At 44.2% G+C, this 26,149-nt stretch overlaps 1 protein-coding gene across 1 annotated transcript in view; it reads right to left on the bottom strand.

The window, feature by feature from the left end:
• PRKAR2A (protein kinase cAMP-dependent type II regulatory subunit alpha) overlaps nucleotides 1-5,970 on the bottom strand; it is an 89,689-nt gene extending 83,719 nt beyond the window's left edge. Inside the window, exon 1 of the mRNA XM_035106818.2 lies at nucleotides 5,281-5,970. Coding sequence (XP_034962709.1) covers nucleotides 5,281-5,545 — 265 coding nt within the window. The 5' untranslated portion in view covers nucleotides 5,546-5,970. The remainder of the gene's footprint in view (nucleotides 1-5,280) is intronic.
• Nucleotides 5,971-26,149: the final 20,179 nt, after the last annotated feature.

Here is a 26,149-nt window from a genome sequence, read left to right as displayed (position 1 = left end):
AAAGCACATTTAAGTAATCCTTGAGTGTCAGCCAGGCCCAAAAATGGCACCCAAACTTTTTGAGGTACTTGCAAACGGAGAATCTTTAGATGCAAAATACGACTGGCACTTGCTAATTTCGAACTCTGATCAGGGATACGGAACCTTGGGCCCATAGGCCTGTCTTAGCCCTGCCATGATTCCCCATTTGGCCTACAAGGCCTTTTGGGGCAAGGCACTTCCCTCAAGACAACTAACACCATACAGGTAAGGACAGGGCTTGTCAAAAGCCTACTTTCTGTAGCTCCCAAAGAACTTGGCAACCAGCTGGTTGTCATGAGCCTTTGAAGCACTGCACAAAGAGTTCTCACTGCATATTTAGTTATTAGACTAACCTATTCCACATTTCCATATATGTAGTGACTTTAAGGTGGGTACTGAAGTCATATGGCAGCAAAAAAAGATTTAAAAGATTAAGAAATACCTGTATGGGGGACTAGGAGGTCAAAATTGATTATTTCGTCTGTCCGGATATGGTGGTATCTTTGTTACCTATTCTCTCGTACTTCAGAATTTTGTTGTGTATTATCATAGAATCATAGAGTTGGAAGAGACCACAAGGGCCATCCAGTCCAACCCCCTGCCAAGCAGGAAACACCATCAAAGCATTCCTGACAGATGGCTGTCAAGCCTCAGCTTAAAGACCTCCAAAGAAGTAGTTGCTCACTCTGTATTTTAAACTATTTCTGATTTTATAGACTTTCCCTGGCCTCTGGGTAGTACGATAAACTTATGAACTATAAAAAAGTGGTAAAATAAGATGTTTCACACACAAAATAAAATTGTAGTGACAATTCATTTGAGGCTGAGCCAGGCTTATCTTCAATTGGAGGAATAAATATGTTGTGTTAACATGACTATATCTCCTTTCAGCTAAAAGGCCCCTACTAATTAAACCACTGATGAAAAAACAGTAATCACTATATTATACATGGAAGAACAACACAGAAACTAGCCTTAGAAAAGGTGGTGTGGGGAATCAATCAAACCCCATCATGGGAAAATACAGTATTCATGAGAAAATGGAAAAAACCAAAGGAGCCAAATACATCTCCCACAACCTAGGTACATACCTACCAAGTCTCCCGCTGAAAAATGCGGGATCAGCAGCAGCGCGGCACCGGAGGTTGCATAGAAGCAACTTCTGGGGCCGCTCTGCCCATGTGTGGGCACCGGAAATAGGGAAGAGCAGCACCGGAAGTCGCTTCTACGCATGCCCGTTGGGCATGCGTAGAAGCGACTTCCGGTGTCCACACATGGGCAGAGCGGCACCCAAAATGGAGGCTCCCTGGCAGGTAGGAAATCCGGGGGATTTCCGGGATTTTTCTCCATTCAGGAGAACAGCAGGAAACGAATTAAAATCTGGTGGTTTCCCGCGGAAAAACGGGATACTTGGCAGCTAAGCCTAAGTACCACCACCAAAACAAGCCCCACCCTGTCCCACTAAATCACACACACAGTAGTGAAACAAAGAACACACCCTCATCTCAATAGAACAGGCTACAATAACTCTCGGAGTTAACCAAAGTGCAAACTATTAAGAGTTCTAAAAGGTAACAAGTGGCACTTCAAACTGGATTCTGAAACAAACCAGGAGACTGATTGAATAATACTCAGTAATATATTCTGAGTAACCAGCCTCAGATAAAACCTTGATGGCAATATTGTAAACCATTTGTAATTTCCAAGGTGTCTTCAAAGTTGGCCCCACATAGTCTCAAATATATTAGCTCACAGTTTGGTCACAACTGCTCTGAAGATCGAGAAAATTGATTGCAGTTAAAACATTAACTGCTATATAAACCAAAAACCACCATAGTGACCCCAATACAAAGAGAAAACAGATTAGCAGAAAAGTATTTATTTATAATAAATCTATACTTACTAAATAAACAAATCTAATGGCTTATTTTATTACAGTTTTATTTCACCCTTCTTTGAAGGAGTTCTGACCACTACACATATGGATTATCCATTTTATCCACACAGCTCTTGAGATTGTGATTGACAAGGTCACCAAATAAGCTTCGTGGCTCAGTCAGGATTTGAAATGGAATCTTTCTGGTACAAAACTGTAGCCATTAAACTCTCAGACTTAAGCAGACAGTTGGCTCAAATAGGAACTTGGGAGACAAAACACATTAGCTTGGAACCTAAATTACTCTGCCATTCAAGTAAGAGGCGGGGGGGGAGTTTTAGCCAAAAACCCTACATGCCCTTGAACCATATTGTACATAATTTTCAAAGGTCCACCAATCCCCTGGAACAGGTTTACAAGGGACAGCAAAGGGAAGGGGGAAACTAGAAATCCCTTTCCCATTAATGTTAAGCCTGGTCCATTCATAGAAGGAAAGAGGAACTAAGTTACTGAGAAGAGGACAGAAGAGCTTGGGCTGACTAGAAACATCTATGGTAAAAGACAGGTAAATTATATCAATGTCCAAATCACATCATCTAAGGAGCATGTATCTGACTGGCAATTACAGGCAACCCAAGATTTGGGGGGGGGGGTTTGTGTTCCAGGTATCATGTGCAACGGAAGAACGTGCATAAGGCTGCTATGCCCCATTTTCTGGCCACTTCTAGGCCGCCGTGATGTGCTTGGATGCATGTAAATTGGTCGTTGCCTGTATGTCAAATTTATCACAAGTAAATCATTGAAGACTTCTAACCAAGATAACTGTCTTTCCTGCATCTGTGTCAGCAAAAACATATAGTATAAGAAAATAACTTCCACACTAACAGTATGAACCATGTGTACAGGATAAAATTTAAATAATCATATGCAACGTTCAAAATTAGCCGGGCGCCAGTCACATTTTGCAACTGGCAACCAGCCTTTTACAACTGGATAGAGATATCTGGGCGCCACCTTTTTGCACTTAGCATCTCCACCTGCCTGGCTGCAGTTAGTTGGTCAGGCACTGTGAGCTACCCTGCAAAACACCTGATTTGCCTAGCAGTGCAGCAGCAAAAGATACATCTTTTTTTAAAAAAAATTGCTGTGAGATGAATCACCTGGTCTGGTACCATGGCAGCAAAAAAAAAAAGGCACCTGGACATGGCTCCTAGCTTTCCTATCCCAGTTTCTAACACTGAATGCAATACTCCTGAAAACAATGCTAGAGGTGAACATGCAGCCTGGCAAGGCAAATGGATCACTTGAGAACCTCTTCTTAACTCCACAGCTTGCACTGCATCTTCTGGGGGAAAGGGAGTGAAATTTATTTGAAGAGATAAATTTTAGCTCAGAAGTTAAAAGAATTAAGTGAAGAGATACTTAACTTAAACTCACTTGCATTTTTAAAATTTCAACAGTATATGTCACACTAAGAAATAAATCCTACATCATTTCAATTCTTCACCATGAAAACTGGTTATGCTTTACTTTTAAAAAATAAAAATCTCATTTTAAAATCTGTAATCACTGACTGCTTTTCATCCTGCTGGACATCATTATAAAGGGATGAGGGAGCTCTCATGATAGCATGACAGTCCTGACCCAGACTTGTACATAATCTTAACAAACACAAGCCTTATACAACAGTGGTAACTCGGTTTGCGACCGCAATCCATTCCACGGAGGCGGCCACTCACCGAAGCGGTCGCTCTCCGAAGGCACGCTTCTGCGTGTGCGCGAAGCGCCGATAGAGCACTTCTGCACACACACACGCTGCGCAGATCGCGTCTGCGTATCCAACGCCACGGAACCTGGATGTAAACACTTCCGGGTCCATGGCAATCGCTCCCCGAAGCAGTCGCAAACAGAGTTAGACGTAAACCGAGGTTTGACTGTACAGTCCAAACTCTCACTCCCAGCAAAAGTGTATCACAATTCAGGAAGTTACAGTACCTTCTATGAATGTTTCAAAAAAAGGTCACTAGGGAGGGAAGAAACCTTCCTTACTTTTCCCCTCCTCTCAAGCATGACAAATTCTTCTCCAACATATCCAGAGTGTGTCCATTCTCTCTAAATGCTATTGTGGGAATCTCCAAAATGTTACCTACATCTACACAAAGAGAAAGCCTGTTACCTCACTCCAAAAGTTAGGGTCAGCTCCAGGGGTTCTGCCTTTTCATACATCATGAAAGAACCTACTACTTGCACAAACAGCTCTGCTCCAGGAATGATGGATTCACTTCATGCTCTTCTCGTCCTTCCGGAAACATAGCTGAAAGGCTAGGATCACACTACCACACACAAAAAATGGGTGCTGTAAATCCTCTCCACTCCACCACACATCCCAGAAAAGAGAGGGACTCCTTCAAGCCACTCCCTCCACCCTCCTGAGATTTCCTTGAAAGCTTTCTTCCTTTCCAGCCACCTAAATCCCTCCCTCCCCCTGCTCACAAGAAGGCTCTCATTCATTTAAGACTGACTCAAGCAAGGCAAATTACTCCCACCCATGCAAAATGCTTTTATAAAAATATTTATATACCACAAACTTAAAAATGCCTTATCTCTATGCGAGGGGGCTAAGATTCAACTGCAGACATTCTAAAGCAACTGGCACGTCTTCTGAACCATTAACTTCAGTTCCAGTTGTGTGCACGTACCCTGGTACTAGGGCAGACAATGCAATGGCTGGGGACAAGATTAAGCTGCTATTGCAACCCCACTGTCAACAAACCCATAATAATTAATAACCCACTTTGGCAGGCAGAAAAGAAGGATAAAGACAGAAAGGCTCTCTACCTTATACACTGCACCTTCTTTCACTACACACGCAATGTCACACCTACTCCATGTACAAGAGAGCCACGCACACCCTTGTGCACTTGCTGTTATCCGCAGATCCTTTCTGGCATGTTTATCTGTCGGGCACGTTTTTATGTCTCGCCTTTCTCCCGTCGTGGAACTCAAGAAACCTGCGGTGAGGATCCCCCACCAACCCCCTTGGCGCAGAAACAAGCCATGAAAGCTGCGTGTAAAGCAGGGAGGGAGAGGGAATTAAGCCCATATTTCGCCGCTCAGACTAACAAGGGGGGTAATGCGAGCTGAAAAGCGCAACCGGTCCCGCGTTAAGCGACCCTTTTGCAGAAGCCGCAGGCGCGTGGAAGGGCAACTATTGTTTCCTACAGTTCCTGGGGTCTGGGGATAGTAATAAGAATCTTTAGATCCTTTAAAATACCCCCACCCCCACTTGCAGGCCAGGCAGAGGACGGGGTCGAGGGCCCCCCTCCGCAGGCGACCCCACCACCACCAGGCCGCCCCCTGACCCCGCCCCGCCCCTCACTCACGCTCAAAGTCGGAGTCGGAGTCGTCGTCCCTCCGCTCTTCCTCGCCGTTGGACTCTGTCTGCATGGGCTCCGCGTCGAAGTTGACCCCTTTGCCCCTGGCCCCCACGCCAGCCTGAAGCTCCCTCTGCTGCTGGTCGCGGTTTTCCCTCAGGCGGCCGAAGTACTCGGCGGCGAAGGCCAGTAGGTCCGGCGGCCGGTGCCGCAGCACCTCCACCGTGTAGCCCTGCAGCAGCTCCGTCAGACCCGGCGGGATCTCGATGCTCATCTTGCCGCCGAGACGCGCGGGCGACTTAACAAACGGGCCCGGGAGAGAGAGACGTAGTAGAGAGAGCGAGAGTCTCTGCTCGCTGCCGCCGCCGCCGCTACTACTGCTCCTGTGGTGGTGGTCGTGGTCGTAGCCGCCGCCCACCTCTATCTATCTCTCCACCTCAGCTTTCTACGCGGGCCTGGAGCCGGAGGGGGGTGGGGGTGGCCGCCGCCGCCGCCGCCGTTTTCTCCACCTCCACGTCCTGCCTCCTCCTCCTCCTCGAGCCCTCCGTCAGACCTGAGGGAACCGCCGCGCTCGCGCCGCCGCTGCTCTCTGACACGCGAGAAAGAGAAAGGAACGGAGCGGCGGGGTAGTCAGGGGAAGGAGGGGCCGGAACGGAAGCGCGAGGCGAGCTGCGCATGCCCAGCAGGAAGCGGCGGAGAGCGCCACTCTGTGTGAGAGAGAGAGTGGGGGAGAGAGAGAGAGAGAGAGAAGCAAGGGAGGGCGGGGAGTGGGCGGGAACACGCTTCATGCGTCACAAAACGGACAAGAGGCGCGCGAGGGATAGCTAGAACGCTATCCCCCCAACCTCCGCCCGAGGTGGGCGGGGAGGGGGGGGGAAACGAATGGGGCGCGTGCGTAGAAGGGGGCGAGGACTAAGGTTCGTACTCGCGCTCTCCCCTCTCCATGTTTGGCATGAGGGATTTGGTGGTGGTGGTGGTGGTGGTGGGGCGCGCGAAATGGGCGGGAATTCGCCATTCCCTCACATTGATCTTTTTTTCTAACTGAGATTAAGATAATAACACTGAAAGTTTCCCTCCCATCTGCGTTTCATGGGGAAAGCATGCCTCTGAATTCCGGCTGCTGGGGCCCATGCAGGTGTGGAGCAGTGGCATAGCAAGGTCAGGTGGTACCCAGTGGGGGAAATTTCTTGTCCCCCCCCCCCAGCCAACATTGAAATTACTGTATCAAAAGAAGGAAAAATAGGATACTTACAGTTGCAAGTGTTATTTTCTGGTTTGTTTATTTAACATTGCGAGCATAAGCACTTAAAACATCCTTCCCCCCCCCCAACTTTGTTCTCTGCAAATTTTAAAACCACATTGTCAAAATCAATTCCTTTTGCTACTTTGTTTTTAGTTGACAAGATGGCTAAGCCAGAGAGACGAGCTTGACTCATAGCAGCCGCGTTTTGTTGCGTTTGTTGACTGAACTAAAAAGTTTCAATATGTATTATGTTGACTTGTTGAGGTTAATTGATTGTCAGACAGTTATTAAACTCGTTTTAAATAATATTATTTAATAATAATTAATAAATAATGAATTTTTCAAAAAAAAGTGTTGTGTTGTGAGCCCCCCACAGTGATGACACCCGGGGCGTCCAGCACCCACCTCACCCCCTTCCTACGCCACTGGTGTGGAGAAGGCTGTTAGGCTCAGGTCCTTCAACACAGATTATTGCACCACTAAAAACCACAGTATTTAAAACAGAAGCATAGTAGGTTCTGAAAATAGGCACCTCAAGTGTCAAAAGCCAGGGCAAAGAGGTGGATCTTCAGCATTCTGTAATGAAGGTGTCAGGCCACCTCTGTATCCCACATCTTAGGGGGCTCTCCATGGGGAAGGCCCTCTTCCAGGCCACTATCCCTTCAGCCTCTGAGGGCAGAGGAACTACCAAGGGGGATCCCCTCTGCTGGGAGGGTCTGTGGGGAAAGAGGCAGCCTTCCAGATATTTGGGCCAGATACCTGGTTGGCAGCTGATATAGATGGGCCTTTGGCCTGCCCCAACTACATAGTTGGAATCAGAGAATCTTAGAGTTGGAAGGGACCCCAAGGGCCATCTAATCCAACCCCCTGCAATGCAGGAATCACAGCTAAGGCTTCCATGACAGGTGGCCAACCTCTGCTTAAACACCTCCAAAGAATGAGAGTCCACCGCCTTCCGAAGGAGATCGTTCCACTGCTGAACAGCTCTTACTGTCAGGAAGTTTTTTCTGATGTTTAGTCGGAATCTCTTTTCTTGTAACTTGAAGCCATTAGTTTGAGTCCTACCCTCCAGTGCAGGAGAAAACAAGCTTGCTCCACCTTCCACATGGTGGCCCTTGAGATACTTGAAGATGGCTATCATATTTCCTCTCAATCTCCTCTTTTCCAGGCTAAACATAGTCAGCTCCTTCAACCGTTCCTCATAAGGCTTGTTTTCCAAGCTTGTCTTTACGTTCTCGCGCATGCCCTCTTCAAAATTACCAAGACAACAGTTCAGCAATTGTGAGGAAGTCCGTCTGTTGTTGTTGCTGCTGCTTTAATTACCTGTTATTACAGTTGCATGAAAGTGCCACTGTTTTCTGGGGCAGGGAAAAGGAATGTATTTCCACCCCAGTTGTTGTCCTAAGGTAGCCTCCTTTTGGGAATCTGTGTTCAGTGAAATTAATTCAGCACAGGATTTATTACTAATGCCCTCGTTGGCCCTGCTAAGTATCTGGGACAACCAAAACAATTATAAAAAAGTAAAACGTCAGTCATATTTTTTTGGGGGGGAGTGACGTCTGCAAGGCTATAAATCCCTAGGCACTGGAGGGCATCTCTATAGAGGCATTGTAATCGTATGACAAGATATGGTTCCTGACTGTCTTGGAGAAGTGTAACTATTTAGGAGACAATTTAAAAAACAACAAAAACAACACCCATTACTGTGTATACCATTTGGTTTGACTTCTTTGAATATATAGCAGGATCAGCAAAGTATGCACTTATTTGAAACCAATAAGTCAGCCACCTCTTCTCTTCAGAGTTCAAATACACTAGATGGACACAATGAGTCATGATTTATCAGACATTTCTATAAAGCAACAGGCAGATAATAATTCTATTTTTTAATTTTAAATAAAAACAATTTGACGAGGTTTTCTTCCATAGGCTTGAAAGCGGAAATTAACTTTCTAATTAAAATTAAAGTTACAATTGTGGGCATTTTTAAAAATCGTTTTGTAATGTCATACTGGTGTGTGTAAGGTAAAGGTAAAGGGACCCCTGACCATTAGGTCCAGTCGTGACCGACTCTGGGGTTGCGCGCTCATCTCGCATTATTGGCCGAGGGAGCCAGCGTATAGCTTCCAGGTCATGTGGCCAGCATGACAAAGCCGCTTCTGGTAAACCAGAGCAGCACATAGAAACGCCGTTTACCTTCCCAATGTAGCGGTTCCTATTTATCTACTTGCATTTTGACGTGCTTTCGAACTGCTAGGTTGGCAGGAGCTGGGACCAAGCAACAGGAGCTCACCCCGTCACAGGGATTCGAACCGCCGACCTTCTGATCAGCAAGCCCTAGGCTCAGTGGTTTAACCACAGCGCCACCTGGGTCCCCCAACTACTCAATCTACTGGTGTGTGTAGATAAATGCTAAAGTCAGTCTGTATTGTCCTAATAAGAAAAGAGGATGAAAGGACATTTCTATCGCTACTTAAAGGTAAAGGTAAAGGGACCCCTGACCATTAGGTCCAGTCGTGTCTGACTCTGGGCTTGCGGCACTCATCACGCGTTATTGGCCGAGGGAGCCGGTGTACAGCTTCCAGGTCATGTGGCCAGCATGACAAAGCCGCTTCAGGCGAACCAGAGCAGCACACAGAAACACCGTTTACCTTCCCGCTGTAGCAGTACCTATTTATCTACTTGCACTTTGACGTGCTTTTGAACTGCTAGGTTGGCAGGAGCTGGGAGCGAGTAACAGGAGCTCACCCCATCGCAGGGATTCGAACCGCCAACCTTCTGATCGGCAAGCCCTAGGCTCTGTAGTTTAACCCACAGCGCCACCCGCGTCCCTCTATCACTACTTAAAGGTAAAGGGACCCCTGACCATTAGGTCCAGTCGTGACCGACTCTGGGGTTGCGCGCTCATCTCGCATTATTGGCCGAGGGAGCCGGCGTATAGCTTCCAGGTCATGTGGCCAGCATGACAAAGCCGCTTCTGGCAAACCAGAGCAGCACATGGAAACGCCGTTTACCTTCCCGCTGTAGCGGTTCCTATTTATCTACTTGCATTTTGACGTGCTTTCGAACTGCTAGGTTGGCAGGAGCTGGGACCAAGCAACGGGAGCTCACCCCGTCACAGGGATTCGAACCGCCGACCTTCTGATCAGCAAGCCCTAGGCTCAGTGGTTTAACCACAGCGCCACCTGGGTCCCTTATCACTACTTAGTAACCAACAATTCATTATTGCACATGGAATAATTCTTAGAGAAATTAGAATTATTTTAATCTTCATCCCACTTTTCCCCCAAAATGCTGACGACAGCCTATATAGGTCCTCCCTCCTATTTTTTCCCACAGAAAACCCATCATCCTTGACCATTGGCATGCTAGCTGAGGCCGAAATGAGTTAGAAGCCAACAACCCCTGGAGAACCACAGCTTTCCTTATCCCTGCATTAAAGCAATATTTCACAGCCTTGTAAATAGAATTATGAAGCATATTAGACCACTAATGTTTTTCAAGATCAGTTTATTCATACACCTATTCCATTCATTTGTGATACAGTTGAGTGATACAATTGTATCCCATTTAGCAGAAGCTCAGTTTGGTTGCCTGGAGACAACTCTGGCTACCATATCGTAGGTGCCCTAAAACCTGAGATTCAATAGGTAGGACCTGGTGATGTCACAATAAAAAGGTCTTGTGATGACACATAGTGCCAACTATATATTTTTTTCTCCTTTTTATACTCATACTTGACATTGCTTAGGAAACCTAGTAGCATATTGTGTATTATTATATTGATGTTTTCCCCCTAATTTTAAACGCAGTATGTAAGTATGTAACACATGTAGATTTATTTCCCTAGGAGTTAATGTTTTCTATACAGGCAAGCAGAGAGGCAGGTATTTAAGTATTTACAGCTCAGGAGTAAATGGGAGTGAATGTGCATTTGCACAATCTGTGGCTTGTGTCCTTAAGTCTTTTTTTTTTAGTGCAAGGTCTTATTCCTGTACACAGCATTAAAAAATAATATCTAATATTTCTAAATATGAATACAAAAGTCTAGCAAGCAAACAAGCACTTGGCACCAGCCTTCCCATAAGACGTTAAATCACCAGGTAACGTACAGGTTGTGGGTTTGGTGACGTCACTCTGTGTTGCCAATGTAAATGTTTATGTGCTGTTACTCTGGTTTCAACAATAGAAAGAGGAAGAAATCAATATTTATTTGAATTGCAGGTTCTACTCACTATTATGGCTTGGGCTGAGCTTGTCAGATACAGCATGTTTGTGACTCCTTGCTTAATGAAGTTTTCAACTGCTTCTCCGCTCCCATTTCCCAGACATTTCCCCCAAATAAATACTTATCTCTTTAATGCATATTGATTGAGAACAATAAGTTCCCTCATTGATAATATTTGTTGAGATTGTATGTTTCTGCTGCAAGAGGGGCTGACCAAATGTTTTCTTGGTTTTATTGACAATGTAAAGGGAATGGCTATGTAAGCTTTAACATGGGGTTTTTCCATGGGTCTATATTAAAGCCAAGAAGTGGTCTCTGAACTCTTTGATGAGTTGATAATTAATTATTGGAATAAAGATGTAAATGAAGCTCTCCAGGAAAACAGCTCCAGGCAAAATGGATGCTATAAGGAGAGAGACCTTTGCCTATAGATCTGTTTGGGTTATTTCATATTTTGTAAGATGCTGAGCCTATGCGTTGGACTGGCATACGTCTTGTAGAGCTGTTTAGGTGTCTCATTTGATGTTTTCACTCTGTTATGAAGAAAGTTCTGTGAGTAAAGTTTTGAATCATATCTAATGGGTCTGGACATTCCTTCATTCCAAACAGACTCAGTTTTCATGCATCCAGTCGCTTCAAACTGCCCACTATTAATATCTGCAATAGCACCACTATCTACAGTATTGACATTATGTTCACTAGCAGTGTTACTTTCATAGGTCTGTGTGCAGTACATTTTCTGTTGGTGTACTTTGGAGGCTTTAGATTGACTTCTACTGGCAGCATACACATCCTCAAAACCCATTGACTTAGTTGTTGTTATGTCATGGAATGTTTACAAACATTGTAGCAATTGAGAGAGGGAGATCAATATAATACCAACAGACAGTGAAACTGCAGTCTGGGTATGTCATGAATCACTGAAGGAAACTATTTATATGGGACCAAGCTCATATGGTTTATTTTTATACTGTTGGTGAAGAGGTCAACAATCAAGGGAGCTTGAAGAGCCAATAGAAACGTGAGTCATGGGGCCAAGAGGCCAGAAAGCCACATGAAATATTTACATTTTGATTGGATATAATCAGCCATATATTTGGCTACAGTACATCGTTGATTAAAAGAAGCATAAACACAAGATAAAAATAAACTTTTAGAAAACATAATAAGTACCTTGGAGGATGCAATTTATAAAGCAGAGGGAATTGCTTTGCCTTTGTACCATTCTGAATGTTTTACTATTCCATTGAAAATGGAAGGTGTGGGGAGACAATTTAAGAAATTGAATAAAAGGCAGGTTATGGACGTGCCCCCCCCCCCACCGTAGCCATGTTTTTCTGCTGTGCCAATAAGCTCATATCATACACAGAACTTCATGGCTGAGGGTGTCAATCAGTTGACATAAGGATTTGAAAGCACTTGTGTTTATCCAGCCATGTTGCAGTCGTTTTGGGGATGAGGTTGATTATCCATGGGTCTAAGGCAAGCATTTCCCAGCTCTCCCATAATGAGATTCCCTAAGTCCCCCTAAGACCCTGTGCCCCCTAAATGCCTGGCAAATAAGCATAGAGCTTGCATATAGTATACATGTTTGTCCTCAGTTTGAAGGTAAAAAGGTTTAAATGAGAGAGAGAGAGAGAGAGAGAGAGAGAGAGAGAGAGAGAGAGAGCGCATTTTGGGAGGAGTGTTTTGTAAGCATTGCTACAACTGTCTGAAGCCTGTGCTGTCACCTTACTAATCCCCCGATGATGATAAAACACTCTCTGAGAAGCCTGATGAACACATACAAAACAAAGCATCAGAGCCAAAGAAAACAATTTAGAAAGGTGGGGAGGTCAGGGTACAAGCTGCGTTCTCTTGACATCGTCTTTGAATTAATATATTATGTTTGTGACCAGGGGTGCTGCTAGGGCAGCTGACATTCTACCTTGCATATACTGTTGGACTCCAACTCCTATCATCCCTGACCACTGGCCATGCTGGCTGGGGCTGATGGGAGTTGCTTGGTTGAGGATGGCTAAAAGCAGCAGCAGAGAAGTTCTACAATGATGAACAAGCTTAGGCTCTCCCTCTGGGTCGGGACCAGAGAGAGGAGAGTTTACTGAACTGCACAAAGGACTGAGCCCCGTTGCTTGCTTGCAATGTATTACTTGGAACATTTGTCTTATTGTAACTAGTATTTAAAGCTGTTCTGCAGTAAAGCTTTGAAACACATTATTGTGGTGGAGAAAATTCATTCTCACACAAAGTCTTGATCAGGGATTCCGCTGGACAACTCTTTAACAGTCCCCAACCTGGGTCTTTTGCACTGGGCCCTAATCCTGCTGCCCCTTCCCTCTTTTTAATCAAATAATAAATACATTTTCCTTACCAGGCATCTGGCTGTCAACCACAATGCCGGCAAACTACTGTCCTTAATTTGCGGGAGTGGGTGAGAGAGTGATGATGGTGAAACTTTTTGGGGGAACCATAGGTCCTGTACCCTAAGTCCACAGCAATGCTCCTGTTTCCAACTAGTTTGCTGCTGACATTTTAATCCTAAACATCGTAATACTGCTTGCTCCGTGTAACAGCATCGTCAGGCGCTTATCTGTAATATTTGATATCTTGTGGAAATTCAACGAAAATACTCATTGCATCATCATAATAATAATAATAATAATAATAATAATAATAATAATAATAATACTTATTGCTCAGAAGCCTTCGGGGAAGTACCCTGGAGTTTTCATCCTGAACTTGCTGGAAGCATTTCGGTCTGCAGTCCCAGGAATAACCCAGAGGTTTTCATTCTAAAGAGAGAAAATTGCTTTCTCCATCCAAGTCTCATACACAGCAGCCAGGCACTTGGCCAACTCTAGTGTTTGGCACCAGCCCTGTCTTGGTCCAGTTTTGCATGTTTGTTGAATATTTCTATTTGTATTTTGTATATAAATCTGTTTATTTATACAGGGAAATAGACATGTTGCCAGTAAATATGAGCAAGGCTCTGAAGAACTGCACAGTGTGCTCCTGTGTATATGTCCATACATGGAGAACAATGAGGCAAAAGGCTAGAGCATAAACATCACTTTTTCTGTTGTGTCCTTGAAGGTCATTTAAACACAAAGCCAAGCCCGCATTTTATTCCTCTCCTTTGGTCCCCTTGTTAACAAGCATTACTGCAAGGGTGCTAGTGATGTGCTGAAATCTGTCCTCCAGTTTCTCATAAGCTTTCCCCCCAGGGAATAAAAGACTTTTTTTTCTGCCACATTCTCAGAGCACTTTAGAATGCATTCAGAATTTTACTGAGTGCAGAAGTTTGAGCTTAGCTTATCCTTGTGTAATGGTCGTGAGTAATGTTTTCCTTTCCAGTTAAAAATAAAAATAAAAATCCTTGTGGCCTCCTTGGCTGCACATGCTTCCTGGTTTGAAAAAGTTCCACTGGAGGAACTAATGATATATTCACCCAGGTATTAATTGAAGCACAAGCCACCTGGAAGGCTCTAGAGTGTAGACCACTGGTGAGATGATTTGCAAAATGCAAGAAAGGATGCTTGCAAACACCTTTCAGACTCCCCAGAAGTAAGGTAGGCATGAGATTAGATTCTGACCAAAGTTTTCTCTCCACTTTAGAAATTTTTGGATGTGATTTCTTTTATTGATAGACACGCACAGAGAGAGAGAGAGAGAGAGAGAGAGAGAGAGAGAGAGAGAGAGAGAGAGAGATGTGGGAAGAGGGAAGGAGAATAATTTTTTTAAAAAAAGTTTTTATTAAATATTTTCTTGGGTTATAAAAGTACATACAGCGTCTCTATTTTCAGATCGTCCATTCAACAGATCAGTTATATTGGATGTGAGTCACTAATGTATAGGCAATATAAGGTTGGGGAAGAAGAGAGGTGGGGAGAGAGAAGAGGAGATAACAAACTTTCCGTCTTTTACATAGTGTAGTAGTGTGAGGATTTTGAGTTAGCGTCACATAGGTAGGTTCTATTTCTATTCATTTATTAGTTTTCCCTGGTGGTGAGAGAGGTTGGGGCCCCCAGAGCATAGTTGGTTGACTTCAGTTGACTGCCATGAGTTTTGTTTGCCTGTGTGAGGGGGTGGGGGTTGTTATGTCAAGTTAGCCATACCCTCCAACTTTTCTCCGATGAAAAAAGGGATGTCCCATTCCATAATGATACTTTACTATTTATACCCCACACCTTATTGGGTTGCCCCAGCACTCTGGGCAGCTTCCAACATATATAAAAACAGAATAAAACATTAACACTAAAAAACAAACAAACTTCCCTATACAGGATTGCCTTCAAACAGCTCGGGTTGGCTAACTCCATAACCTCCAACATTTCTCCAATGAAAACAGGAACATCCCAATGAAAAGCAGGACATTCTGGGATCAAATCAGAAACCAGGACAGCTTCTCTAAATCAGAGATGTCCTTGGAAAATCGGGAGAATTGGAGGGTCTAAGTTAGCCATATCAATTCATGTGCTGTTGGTGGGTTCTTGTTGTTGTTGTTGGGCTAAAGGTGTCCTCTTTTGTTTGTCCCCATGCTAGTTTAAGTTTGTTGCCCAGCAGCAGTCAAAGCAACTTAACCCAAGGCAAATTTCCCATCCTGTCAATTTATGGGACTCAGCTTCCTTAGCTTCAGTAAGAGAAATGGGTGTACTGTTATGCCACATATACAAAAATTACACCTTTGCTTGCCAGAATAACCATCACCTGATTCCATACTCAAGTCACATACGCAACCAAGCATCCTCACCTATGTACATATTCTATGGGGGGGATATACTGGTATGTTTTTTAAAACACTGGTTTTATAACAGTAGCAAAAAGCCATTATGGGGTAATGAATCCCTGTTTCCCTGTGTATGGATTCCTGGAAATGTAATTCTGAACTCTCCAGTCAGGCCTTGGTTTTAGCTCCAGGACAGGCTGCCTCTGCAGTCCAATTTGAGTGCAGGCGGGTGATGAACTGAAGAACAATAAGCATTGTCAAAATCAAGATCAGGTAACTGACCTGGCAGGCAAAGAGCCAAGGGCCAGTAGCAGGAGAGATGGTCATAGATGAACTGCAGATCAGGCAGACAAAGCGCAAAAGGCCAGGAGCAAATGCAGGCAGAGTCATTCAGGTTAAGCTCCAAGACAGCAAGAGCAGGCTGAAGAGGCTGGGCAAAAACCTTCATACTCAAGACAAATTGGTCAAGCTGATAAGCTGGCTTGGCTACAAGGGCTTTATAGGGCCTGTTGTGTCTCAAATGGGTGAGAAAGCTGATTATCCGACTGCAGCCTTGAGGCCACCGTTCCCCTCAAGACCTTGTCTGAAAGTCCAGAATTGTGGTAGTAGAAGAGGTGAAGTGCTGGAGACAATCTGCTGGAGGCCTTGGTTCAATATTGCTGATCCCCTTAGCATGTGGTTAGAATGTTGGCCTTGAACCTTTGAGAACAGGCTTATTATCTCAACTGAGTGACAAGGCACTATGATGCTATGCAGTCAGTCCTACACAAGGTCAAAGACGGAGGCATACTTCCCTCAGGGCTATGTGGAGTCTATTAAGAGGAGTCTCTCTCTCACACACACAACACAACACAACAAAACACAACACACACAGAGTGAGTATATAAATGCTAGGCATGTTCATGTAATGTTGTATCAGCTGAGGAAAGAGCAGAGACAACAGTCCTATAGGAAGGGATCCTCTAGTGGGAGGACCCAGATAGTAATAGTTGTTGTACAGTCAAATGATAAATGAACCAACCACTGTAGCCCAGGCAAATGTGAGAATGGGGAACAAGAATGGAGATGCACATGCAAGAGTGGAAAAAGTCAAGTATCCAGTCTTGCTCTCCCAACCATAAGGGATGGCTGGCAAACATGTTCTGAGTGCTCCTCCTCCATGATCTGCCTGTGACTAGCCTCCATTTCCACCCATGTGCTCTATTATTTTGTCAGTTGATTTCTGTTATGCAAGGTCTGGTCTCATTCAGACTTTATTTCTCCCGTGTTGCCCGTAATAACTCTGCTATTTACCGTACTACTTTTTGCTTGTGCTTCATCAGTTTGCCTTGAACTCCCTCTTCCATTTCTAATCTGTAGCACATCAACCGGCAATAACAGTAATATTGGACAAAGTTGTTGTTGTTTAGTCGTTTAGTCGTGTCCGACTCTTCGTGACCCCATGGACCATAGCACGCCAGGCACTCCTGTCTTCCACTGCCTCCCGCAGTTTGGTCAAACTCATGTTCGTAGCTTCGAGAACACTGTCCAACCATCTCGTCCTCTGTCGTCCCCTTCTCCTTGTGCCCTCAATCTTTCCCAACATCAGGGTCTTTTCCAGGGAGTCTTCTCTTCACGATCTGTCCTTCCAGTGAGCGCTCAGGGCTGATTTCCTTCAGAATGGATAGGTTTGATCTTCTTGCAGTCCCTGGGACTCTCAAGAATCTCCTCCAGCACCATAACAAAGTTAGCCTGCTAAAATCCCCTTGAGTCCACTGGAATTTCACCTGCCTAACTATGTGAAGAGTTATAAACAGACACCCCAATACAGCAAAGGAATTCTGCCCACAGAAGCAGACTTTCACACATGCATGTATGTATGTCAATATGAAAATATGTATAGGAATTAATTGTGCTTCCTATATTGCGGGATGTTGGACTAGATGGCTCTTTAGGTCCCTTCCAACTCTGCTGTTTTATGATACTGTGCATATAGTCAGACCATATAGTCCTGTACTATCTACTCTAATTGATAGTAGCTCTTAAGGGTTTCAGGCAGGGTGCATTCCCAGGCCTACTTGGAAATACCAGCGATTGAACCTGGAACCTTCTGCTTGCACAGCAAATGCTCTACCACTGAGCTTCCCCACCATCTGATCAACATTCAAAATTGCAGTTCTGTATGCCTCACTACACTAAATATATCCTTTAATGTGTTGGGGGTTTTTTGGTTGGAGATTATGCATTGCAAAATTCCAAAAAGTACACATTTCAAAGGATAGCCATAGCTGCCAAGTTTTCCCTTTTCTCACGAGGAAGCCTATTCAGCATAAGGGAAAATCCCTTTAAAAAAGGGATAACTTGGCAGCTATGAGGATAGCTGAATTTTGGTTCAGGAATAGTGCACTAGGTAGGTATATTTAAAATTATTTCCAGGTCCATATTTCCTGTCTACTCTGCCTCTTGGTTCCCATGCTCTAATCATGAAGCGGGAGACACTGACTTATTTCTATGAGGAAAACATTAATGACCTCTCAATAGCCAATTGAAAATGGGCAAACATGAAGCAGACTCAGTATAAAGCGCGTTCTGGGTGTTGTGTGGAGATTGTGCCAGGAAGAAGAAGAAGAAGAAGAAGAAGAAGAAGAAGAAGAAGAAGAAGAAGAAGAAGAAGAGGAGGAGGAGGAGGAGGAGGAGGAGGAGGAGGAGGAGGAGGAGGAGGAGGAGGAGGAGGAGGAGGAGGAGGAGGAGGAGGAGTTTGGATTTGATATCCTGCCTTTCATTCCCCTTAAGGCAGGCATGTCCAAAGTCTGTTTTGGGGACCCAATCCAGCCTGCCGGTCGGTTTAATCAGGCCCCTGTGGCAATCTATTTCCTGGGGTAAAATCCTAAAAAAAGCTCAACAAGTTCGATCCTAAAAAAACTTTGGTTGGCCCTCACGCATGTTCACTTCATGAAATCCGGCCCTCTTTGAAAAAAGTTTGGGCACCTTTGCTAAGGAGTCTCAAAGTGGCTAACAATCTCCTTTCCCTTCCTCCCCCACAACAAACACTCTGTGCGGTGAGTGAGGCTGAGAGACTTCAGAGAAGTGTGACTAGCCCAAGGTCACCCAGCAGCTCCATGTGGAGGAGCAGGGAAGCAAACCCGGTTCACCAGATTACGAGTCCACCGCTCTTAACCACTGCACCACGCTGGCATGTGGGGAGTTGCTGATTTGTCAGTAGTTCTGTCCCCACTATAGCCCCCTGGGGAGATCAGAAGGAAATCCCACAGAGAGTACCAGGGTAAGACAGATGAGGGTGGAAGCATCTGCCAGCAGCAATTCTCTCTTTTCTGAGACACAAAACAAGCCCTCCCTTCTTTAGCTTGCTCACAGCCTATGCATGCAGCATTTCAAAGAGGCAGCCCAGCACATGAGTGGACCGTTCCCCTGTGCAAAGTCCACCCCCAATTAAGGAAGATTGATTTAGGATCAGAAAAGAGGAGTTGCATCCAGTTTAAACAGGCAATAAACAAAAATAAAATAGCATAAAGGCGTAAATTCTTTTTTCTTTGTTGTTATTCTTCTTTCAACAGTTTAACACAGTTGCATTGATATATATCTTTGTTTACATTAGAGCATATGACATGCTGCAATTACATAAAAATAAAACAATAAACATAAAATCTTAAATCCTAACTAGCCCAGAAGTGTTACAAGCAGCATCTAGATCCCCCATAATACTCACACACAAGATGTCAGACAGGCTTCCCAAAGGGGTTAGGCTAGAGATGATCATCAGGGTCTCTTCCAACTCTACAATTCTGTGATTCTATTATTCATGTGGGTGGTATTTTAAGATACAATTAATTTAAAAAAATCATACATGTGGCACAGTGCATTACCATTGCTACAACAGGCAGAAAAATCCTTAGGTGGGTCCTCCAAGACCCTCAAAAAATTTCTACTAGTCCATTGGTAGGGGTGGGGTTTGGGAACCAGTGATGTAAGGGAAAGCTACAGGTATTCAGGAAAGTTGAAAGTCTGAACGTGGGAATAGTCCATAATTTGGAAGAAGTTATAGGGCCAGTTGAGGGGGAAATTGATGGGATGGAGAAAGGACCTACCATCATATATTGAATCCATGATCATGTGGCTTCTTAAAGGTTTAACTCCTCTTCTGGTTTGGAAGGTAGGGTCAAACCCAGAGCAAGCTGGAATTGGTGTTGAAACCTCCCGCCACTCTTGACTCTGCCTTCAGTGAGAGAGTGAGGTTAATTCCGGTTACTGTAGGTCACTCCTACAGGGTATTTTTGTTTTTTTGTGTTTTTTAATGCAGGGAAAAGTGGCTTCTTTTATGCTCAGTCATCAGCTGGATTTTCAACTGGGCTTCATATTTCTTAAAATTCTTAAACTAGTCCCCCCTCTATTCCTTGTGTTGTTTTTCAGAATTTTCTAGCCAGTTAAGTGATTTAAGTACCTGCTTTTCTTCTCCATGCTTCAGCCACATTTCTTAACATTGTTTTCTATACTTTAAAACAAAAGTCGATAGAATGGATGTTTGTTTGCTTAAAGCAATTTCAGTCACCGTACTTCATGCACTTCTCCTTTGATTTTGGAGGGACGCGTGTCCAGTTCTAAGCATCAGTTCCAGTATACCTGTTAGTACTTACTTTAATTAAGCTTGTGGCACAGCATGCTGTTCAATTTAATGATAATTTAGAAAGCACTTTTCTATCATAATAGCCATCCCATCCCCACCCCGAGAATATTAGCAAGTGTTCCCTGTAGCTCTGCTCCCAATAGCCACCACCTGCTGCGTTTTTAGCATACATAATAAATTAGGAGGATCTGTCGGTAAATGAATGGCTCAGAGGTATTATAATGGAGCATGGAGCTTCTACGTCTTTGAATGCAGCTCAGGTCCCTAGCTAACAAACATCATTTCCATCCATCTATTATTCAATGAATTGCGTTTAGAATCTAATTAAGTTACCTAATGAAGGAGGTAAAATATCAGTAACTACTACTGATTGGCCACAATAGCCTGGAAACACAAGCGCAGGCTCGGAGCATCTCCAAAGCCATGCAAACCCGGGAGAAAAGAGCAGGGAGATGAATGAACTCATTTATATCTTTCCTTGTGTTCTGAACAGGCTGGCCATTATTAAGATGCAGAATACTGAATTAGACAGACAGTAGAAGTGATACTCAGGGATTGTCCTAGTGTTGGAAGTATCAGTCAAAAGAAAATGATGTTCACACAGAGCACAGTAGGGCCAGTTTGTCCATTGGATGAGCTGGTTTTGCAAGTACCATGCGAAGCCTGGTGTTCTTGTTGTCTTCAACAGCCATAGGTGATCCATTGGCCTTTTCATGGTTCATAGAATCATAGAGTTGGAAGAGACCACAAGGGCCATCCAGTCCAACCGCCTGCCAAGCAGGAAACACCATCAAAGCATTCCTGACATATGCCTGTCAAGCCTCTGATTAAAGACCTCCAAAGAAGGAGACTCCACCACACTCCTTGGCAGCAAATTCCACTGCCGAACAGCTCTTACTGTCAGGAAGTTCTTCCTAATGTTTAGGTGGAATCTTCTTTCTTGAAGTTTGAATCCATTGCTTCACAGGATCACAGGATAAGGTTTCTTGTGGCTGTTAAAAACGTGTAGAACATGTCCCCAAACATTTCAGGCAGAGTTGTAGGTGCAGCCTGGAAAATGAACTCTTATCAACCCTCGCTAGCATAGCCAATGGTCAGAAATGATGGGTTGTAGTCCAAAGGGAGGGTCAGGATAGTGCCTCCTTGCACTAGAGCATACCAAGGTCCCGTCCCCCCCCCCCCCCCCGTTCTTGCATGTTCTTTCTTGAGAGCCAGGCTTCCAGATAACTAGGTGAGTAACTGGAGCTATAAAGCGAAACATAAGCGTAAATAAAAGTGGAACACATGGGGCAGCGATGCAGTTGTGTGGTGTGCCTGCTTAGCCACATCCCCCAGGTGTGAGCTAAGCAAATGAGTTCAGCCTTTCCAGCTACTGACTTCCCAGTGTTTACTACTTTTTAAGCGTTAACAAATTAACCAAAACCGTGACATACCGTATGAATGTCCCCCTCGGAACAGAAAGCTTTTGTTACCTCGATGATGTCTGGGTGGCGCCTCTTCTTAGATTTAATAAGGAACTCCAGTCTCCAGGCTTATTGGCCAAGTACGTTCTGCTGCCACGGAAACAAATACAAATAAATCCCTGTTTCTTCTTCTTCTTCTTCTTCTTCTTCTTCTTCTTCTTCTTCTTCTTCTTCTTCTTCTTCTTCTTCTTCTTCTTCTCTTCTTGATGGTGTTGTGCGCAACCTTTAGTGCTGCAGTTTCAGTTTGTCTCTCTGTTGACATCTAGTGTCCCAAGCCGAAAGAGCTTCATTGAGGCATGTCACCCAAAGGCATTCCATTGCATTTGACTTGGTTGTAATATTTACTTTTGCAAATCTTAGTCGACAACTTTCCTTCTCTGTCACCTTGTATAGGCATTTGTCAGCAGCAGCAGCATAACAAAGGGTTATCTGTATAACCCTTTTTGCATAGTTACAGGTAGGTAGCCGTGTTGGTCTGCTGTAGTCAAAACAAAATAAAAAATTTTCCCAGTAGCACCTTAGAGAAAGAACCTTTTTTAACAGTTTGCTTAAAATTATAGATAATCCGCTAACACAGGAGTAATGTAATAGGAGTAATAGAAAGGTCAGGTGAATTGGTACTCTGGAGTTCTAAATTCAGGACTTCAAAACACCTCATAGGCCAGTGATGGGCAACCTTTTGAGCTTGGTGTGTCAAAATTCGCCAAAAAACCGAGCATAACTCGGGTGGTGTGTCACTTCGAGAAAAAAACCATAATTTCACGATATTTATAGTTTAAATAACAAAAATGTATAATTGTAATATATAACTGTATTTAATAAACCAAAAACTAATTATTTAACCAAACCAAACAAAAAACCCCTTATTTATCACAAAGTGCCCAGAGTTGTTGAGCTTGTTGCGGGCAGCTGCTAACCAAAGTTTTGGAGGTTTTTTGGGGGGTGCAAAAGTTGCTTTGCTTTTTTGGGGGGGGTTCCCCAAGGCTGCTGCGCTTTTTGGGGGGGGAGAGAACAGAAATAAATGACAAATAATACCTTCGCTGGAACTAACACGCAGCATTGACATACGGTAGTCTGCCAAAGCGCCAAAAAAACCAGCACAGAACGGGTTAAAAAACGAACCCTGTTACACCCAATCATAGTCTGCCAAAGTGCCAGAAAAAAAACAGCACAGAAAGGGTTAAAAAACCAATCTCTGGCTACCAGCAGGGACAAGCTGTAGCGAGACAAGCTGTAGCATGAATGGGCTGATGTGTGTCACGTCTGACACGAGTGTCATAGGTTCGCCGTCACTGTCATAGGCAGCAAGGCACTGCTAAAAATGAAGGGGAGAAGGCTTTGTTTTAGCAGGAGTTTCAGTGCAACCCCCTTGGCTCGATCATGAACTGAATTCATGCACTGAATTAAATCAAGCTGAGCAGGATAGAACTCCCTGCTCATCAGCAGATGAGTGCCAGTTAAATTGTGCCGCATTGACAGCATGCATCAGTTCCCTGTGGGGAACACAAACATTATTCCCGCCTTGACCATTAGTTGACATCACCTGCCCATTGGAGCATTAACAGCTGATTGGCAGGTGGGCCTGGTGTTGGGGGAAATGGCCTAATGGGCCAAGTTGGAACCTCTGGGTAGCCAAGATTGGCCTGTGAGATTGTACCCATGTACTGTACATGGTTTGCATAATGGCTGAACCAAATACATGCCCCGATCTACTTTGTGTATTAAGGGGGTTGTTTTCCTTTCTGCCACACAGAATATATACCGGTCTAACTACAGTGTCCTCTGACGTAGACTTGGTTGTTTGGAGAAGCATTTTGCAACACCTTCAATCTGTCCTGCCCCAGTCTTTCCTTTTAGCAAGCTTTTCCTGTTTTATTTAAGATTAAAGCCAAACTAGATACTAGTTGGACCTTACACTAGGGATGGAGAAATTTCTCTCTCTCTCATTTTGATAAGTTCAGTTTTCCACATCTTCATAGCAGTTCAAATTTGTACATGTTTCCAGGCACCTGTCTCCTAATACAGGCAAATTTCCCTACACATTTTTTTCTTCATATACTGTATGCCTTTCTGCAAGGAAACTCCCAAATACATGTTTTCATTGTTTCCACCAATATACATATTTTTTTTCTGTGCACTTTCTCGTAATATACACTTTTGTGCATGCGGGTTTTTTGGCTGGAGATTATGCATTGCAAAATTCTAAAAAGTACAAATTGCAAAGGATAGCTGCGTTTTGGTCCAGGAAGAGTGCATGAGGTAGGTAAAATGACTTATCTCTCATCTGACAGGGGAATCCTGTGACCAGAACGCCTAACCGCTTTTCTTCTTCTTCAACAAAAGAATGCAGATGCAGGAATTGCTGGGTTGGGTTGGGACTATGGTACAGGGCCCGCCCCTCTCACTGTCAACAGCCAACATTTAAACTATATGCTGTTTGTCACAAAGCACTTAGTCCATTCTTTAATCCATTGATTCTGTTGCCTTAGCTGTGAGCTGTTCCTGTTATGATTAATTGAAGGTTGATTACCGGTAGCTATTACTGCCAGATTCCTAAGCAGAAACAAACGCCACAATATCTATTTTATGAGGTGGGGGAAGAGTGCTGAGACAAGAGCTCCAGCTACTACAATAGAGACTTCCGCCCTAGAAAACTTTGGGGCTAATAATATGCTTCCCCCAAAATATAACGGGATAGGAACTAATATAAGTGTTCTGAAAATAGGCACTTCAAAAGAGGGCTGCTTCATATCTTACATGGGACCACATCTAAGCAGTAAAAAAAAAAAAACCACTGACTCACTTCTGGTCTCCTTGAAGTAGAGTTTTGTTTCAGGTATGTTGCTTTGCAGGTCTGCTTCTATCAATATCACAGGGTGTGGGGCTACCACTGAAAAGGCCCTTTCCTTGTTACCTGGAAACCTGATTGATCTTAATGGAATTGGAGAGAACAGACTACATGAGGCACACCATAGTTCATTTCTTATTTTGATTTATGGGGTGCTTTGCCATTTGAATATGTGCAAAGTGGATCACAACAGAACTTTGCTAGTATTTATAACACAATGCTTCACACTAGATTTTTGAATTAAAACTGCAGCTGATCCACAGATGTTTAGCGGAGATAGGTTCATAATAAGAAAGCTGAAATACGAACAGCCAATTGGATCGTTCTGAACGCTGGGTCACTTCCTTGTCATTAAAGTCCTATGAACACAAGTTCTCGCCACACTTCCCAGGCTGGTGCTACCTCTCATATTTTTTCTCCACCCCACATTCCAATATAGAACCGAAAGATCCCAGCAGACACTTATTCAATTGACTGAAACAGCAACAGTCATGAACATCGTGTTGCCATGCAACGTGTCTCGGCTTCCCTGTGGATGGGTTTGGTTTTTTTGGTTGTTGTTACCTTAGTGACAACCAGCTGAATAGTCGTGGCACACAAAATCATCTCTTTCCTCCCTAAGAGTGAACATGGGCTAATACTGTTCTTCAGGGAGGTTCTAGAAGTGAACAAAGGTGGATGGGATTTCCAGCACAAGATCATAGCCAGGTACTTTGCTTCCCAAGCCAAGGATGCCTGTAAGCCCTTCACTTTTTCCCTCCCCGCTTTGAAATTGTGTGTGGAAGCAGCGTTTGGTGGAAAGAAAACTCTGCAAATCTTTTGAGCTACCGGAGTCTTTCTCAAGGTCTGGAACGAACAACTGCACACTGGAGAGCCAATTTCCCAGAGGCGATGGATGATGTAATACACGTCTGAGTGGAAAGAGCAGGCCTTTGCAAACCATTCCATCTGTATCACTGACCTACTTGGGGCTCAGCAGAGTTCTCAGTGACCTGGGAGGCAATAAACTAGATGTAATGAATGCACAATCACACCTGATTGGAGGGAACCAGATGGTGTAAGGTGCTTTTCATTATTCACATCCATGCTACAGAAATGTGGGCTAAGTGACTGCCCTGGTCTTTTCTGGTTTCATCGTCTAGGGCTGCTCTAACTGCGTCTTTCCTTCGCAGCAGCTGTCTGCCGCACAGCACAGCACTCTCTAACGGTGCTGAGACTTCAGCCATCAGGGCCACAATCTTATTATGGACTTTCGTGAGCCTATGTGGGCATCCTAATGCTTACTGGCAGGTGATGCATCATAAATGGCGCTTGGAGTCCTTGGGCATCCGTTGAACAGAGCAGCCAAACCCAAGAACACATGTTCCTCAGGCTCTGCACATCACATCGCTGAGCCGTCAAGACTACAGTCAGTACCTTTTTTTAAACTCTGCCTGGCAGTCTGACTGGAACAAAGGGTTTACAGCGTTGAAACAGGACCTCATTCTCCGAAGCTATTTGCTCTTCCCACATGCAAAAATAGGAGCGCCACCATGTTTCCTGGCAGAGCCTTCAGCAGGCAGAAACCAGCCAGGTAAAGCTTCCATCTTTGCTTCTCCGTTGCATCTCACAACTTCTCCACCAGAGGCAAGATTTTTAAAAAGGAAAAGAATCTCTATGTGATTTGTTTCACTTTGTACTTTCCTCATTGAAAATCACTTTCATCCATCTCTGGTTTTAGTATGAATGTATGACTACAGTGGTACCTCG

This window comes from Zootoca vivipara, chromosome 2 (genome assembly GCF_963506605.1).
Source record: "Zootoca vivipara chromosome 2, rZooViv1.1, whole genome shotgun sequence".
Classification (NCBI taxonomy): Eukaryota; Metazoa; Chordata; class Lepidosauria; order Squamata; family Lacertidae; genus Zootoca; species Zootoca vivipara.
The sequence above is the reverse complement of the archived record's forward strand: the minus strand, read 5'-3'. Positions and strand labels throughout refer to the sequence as shown.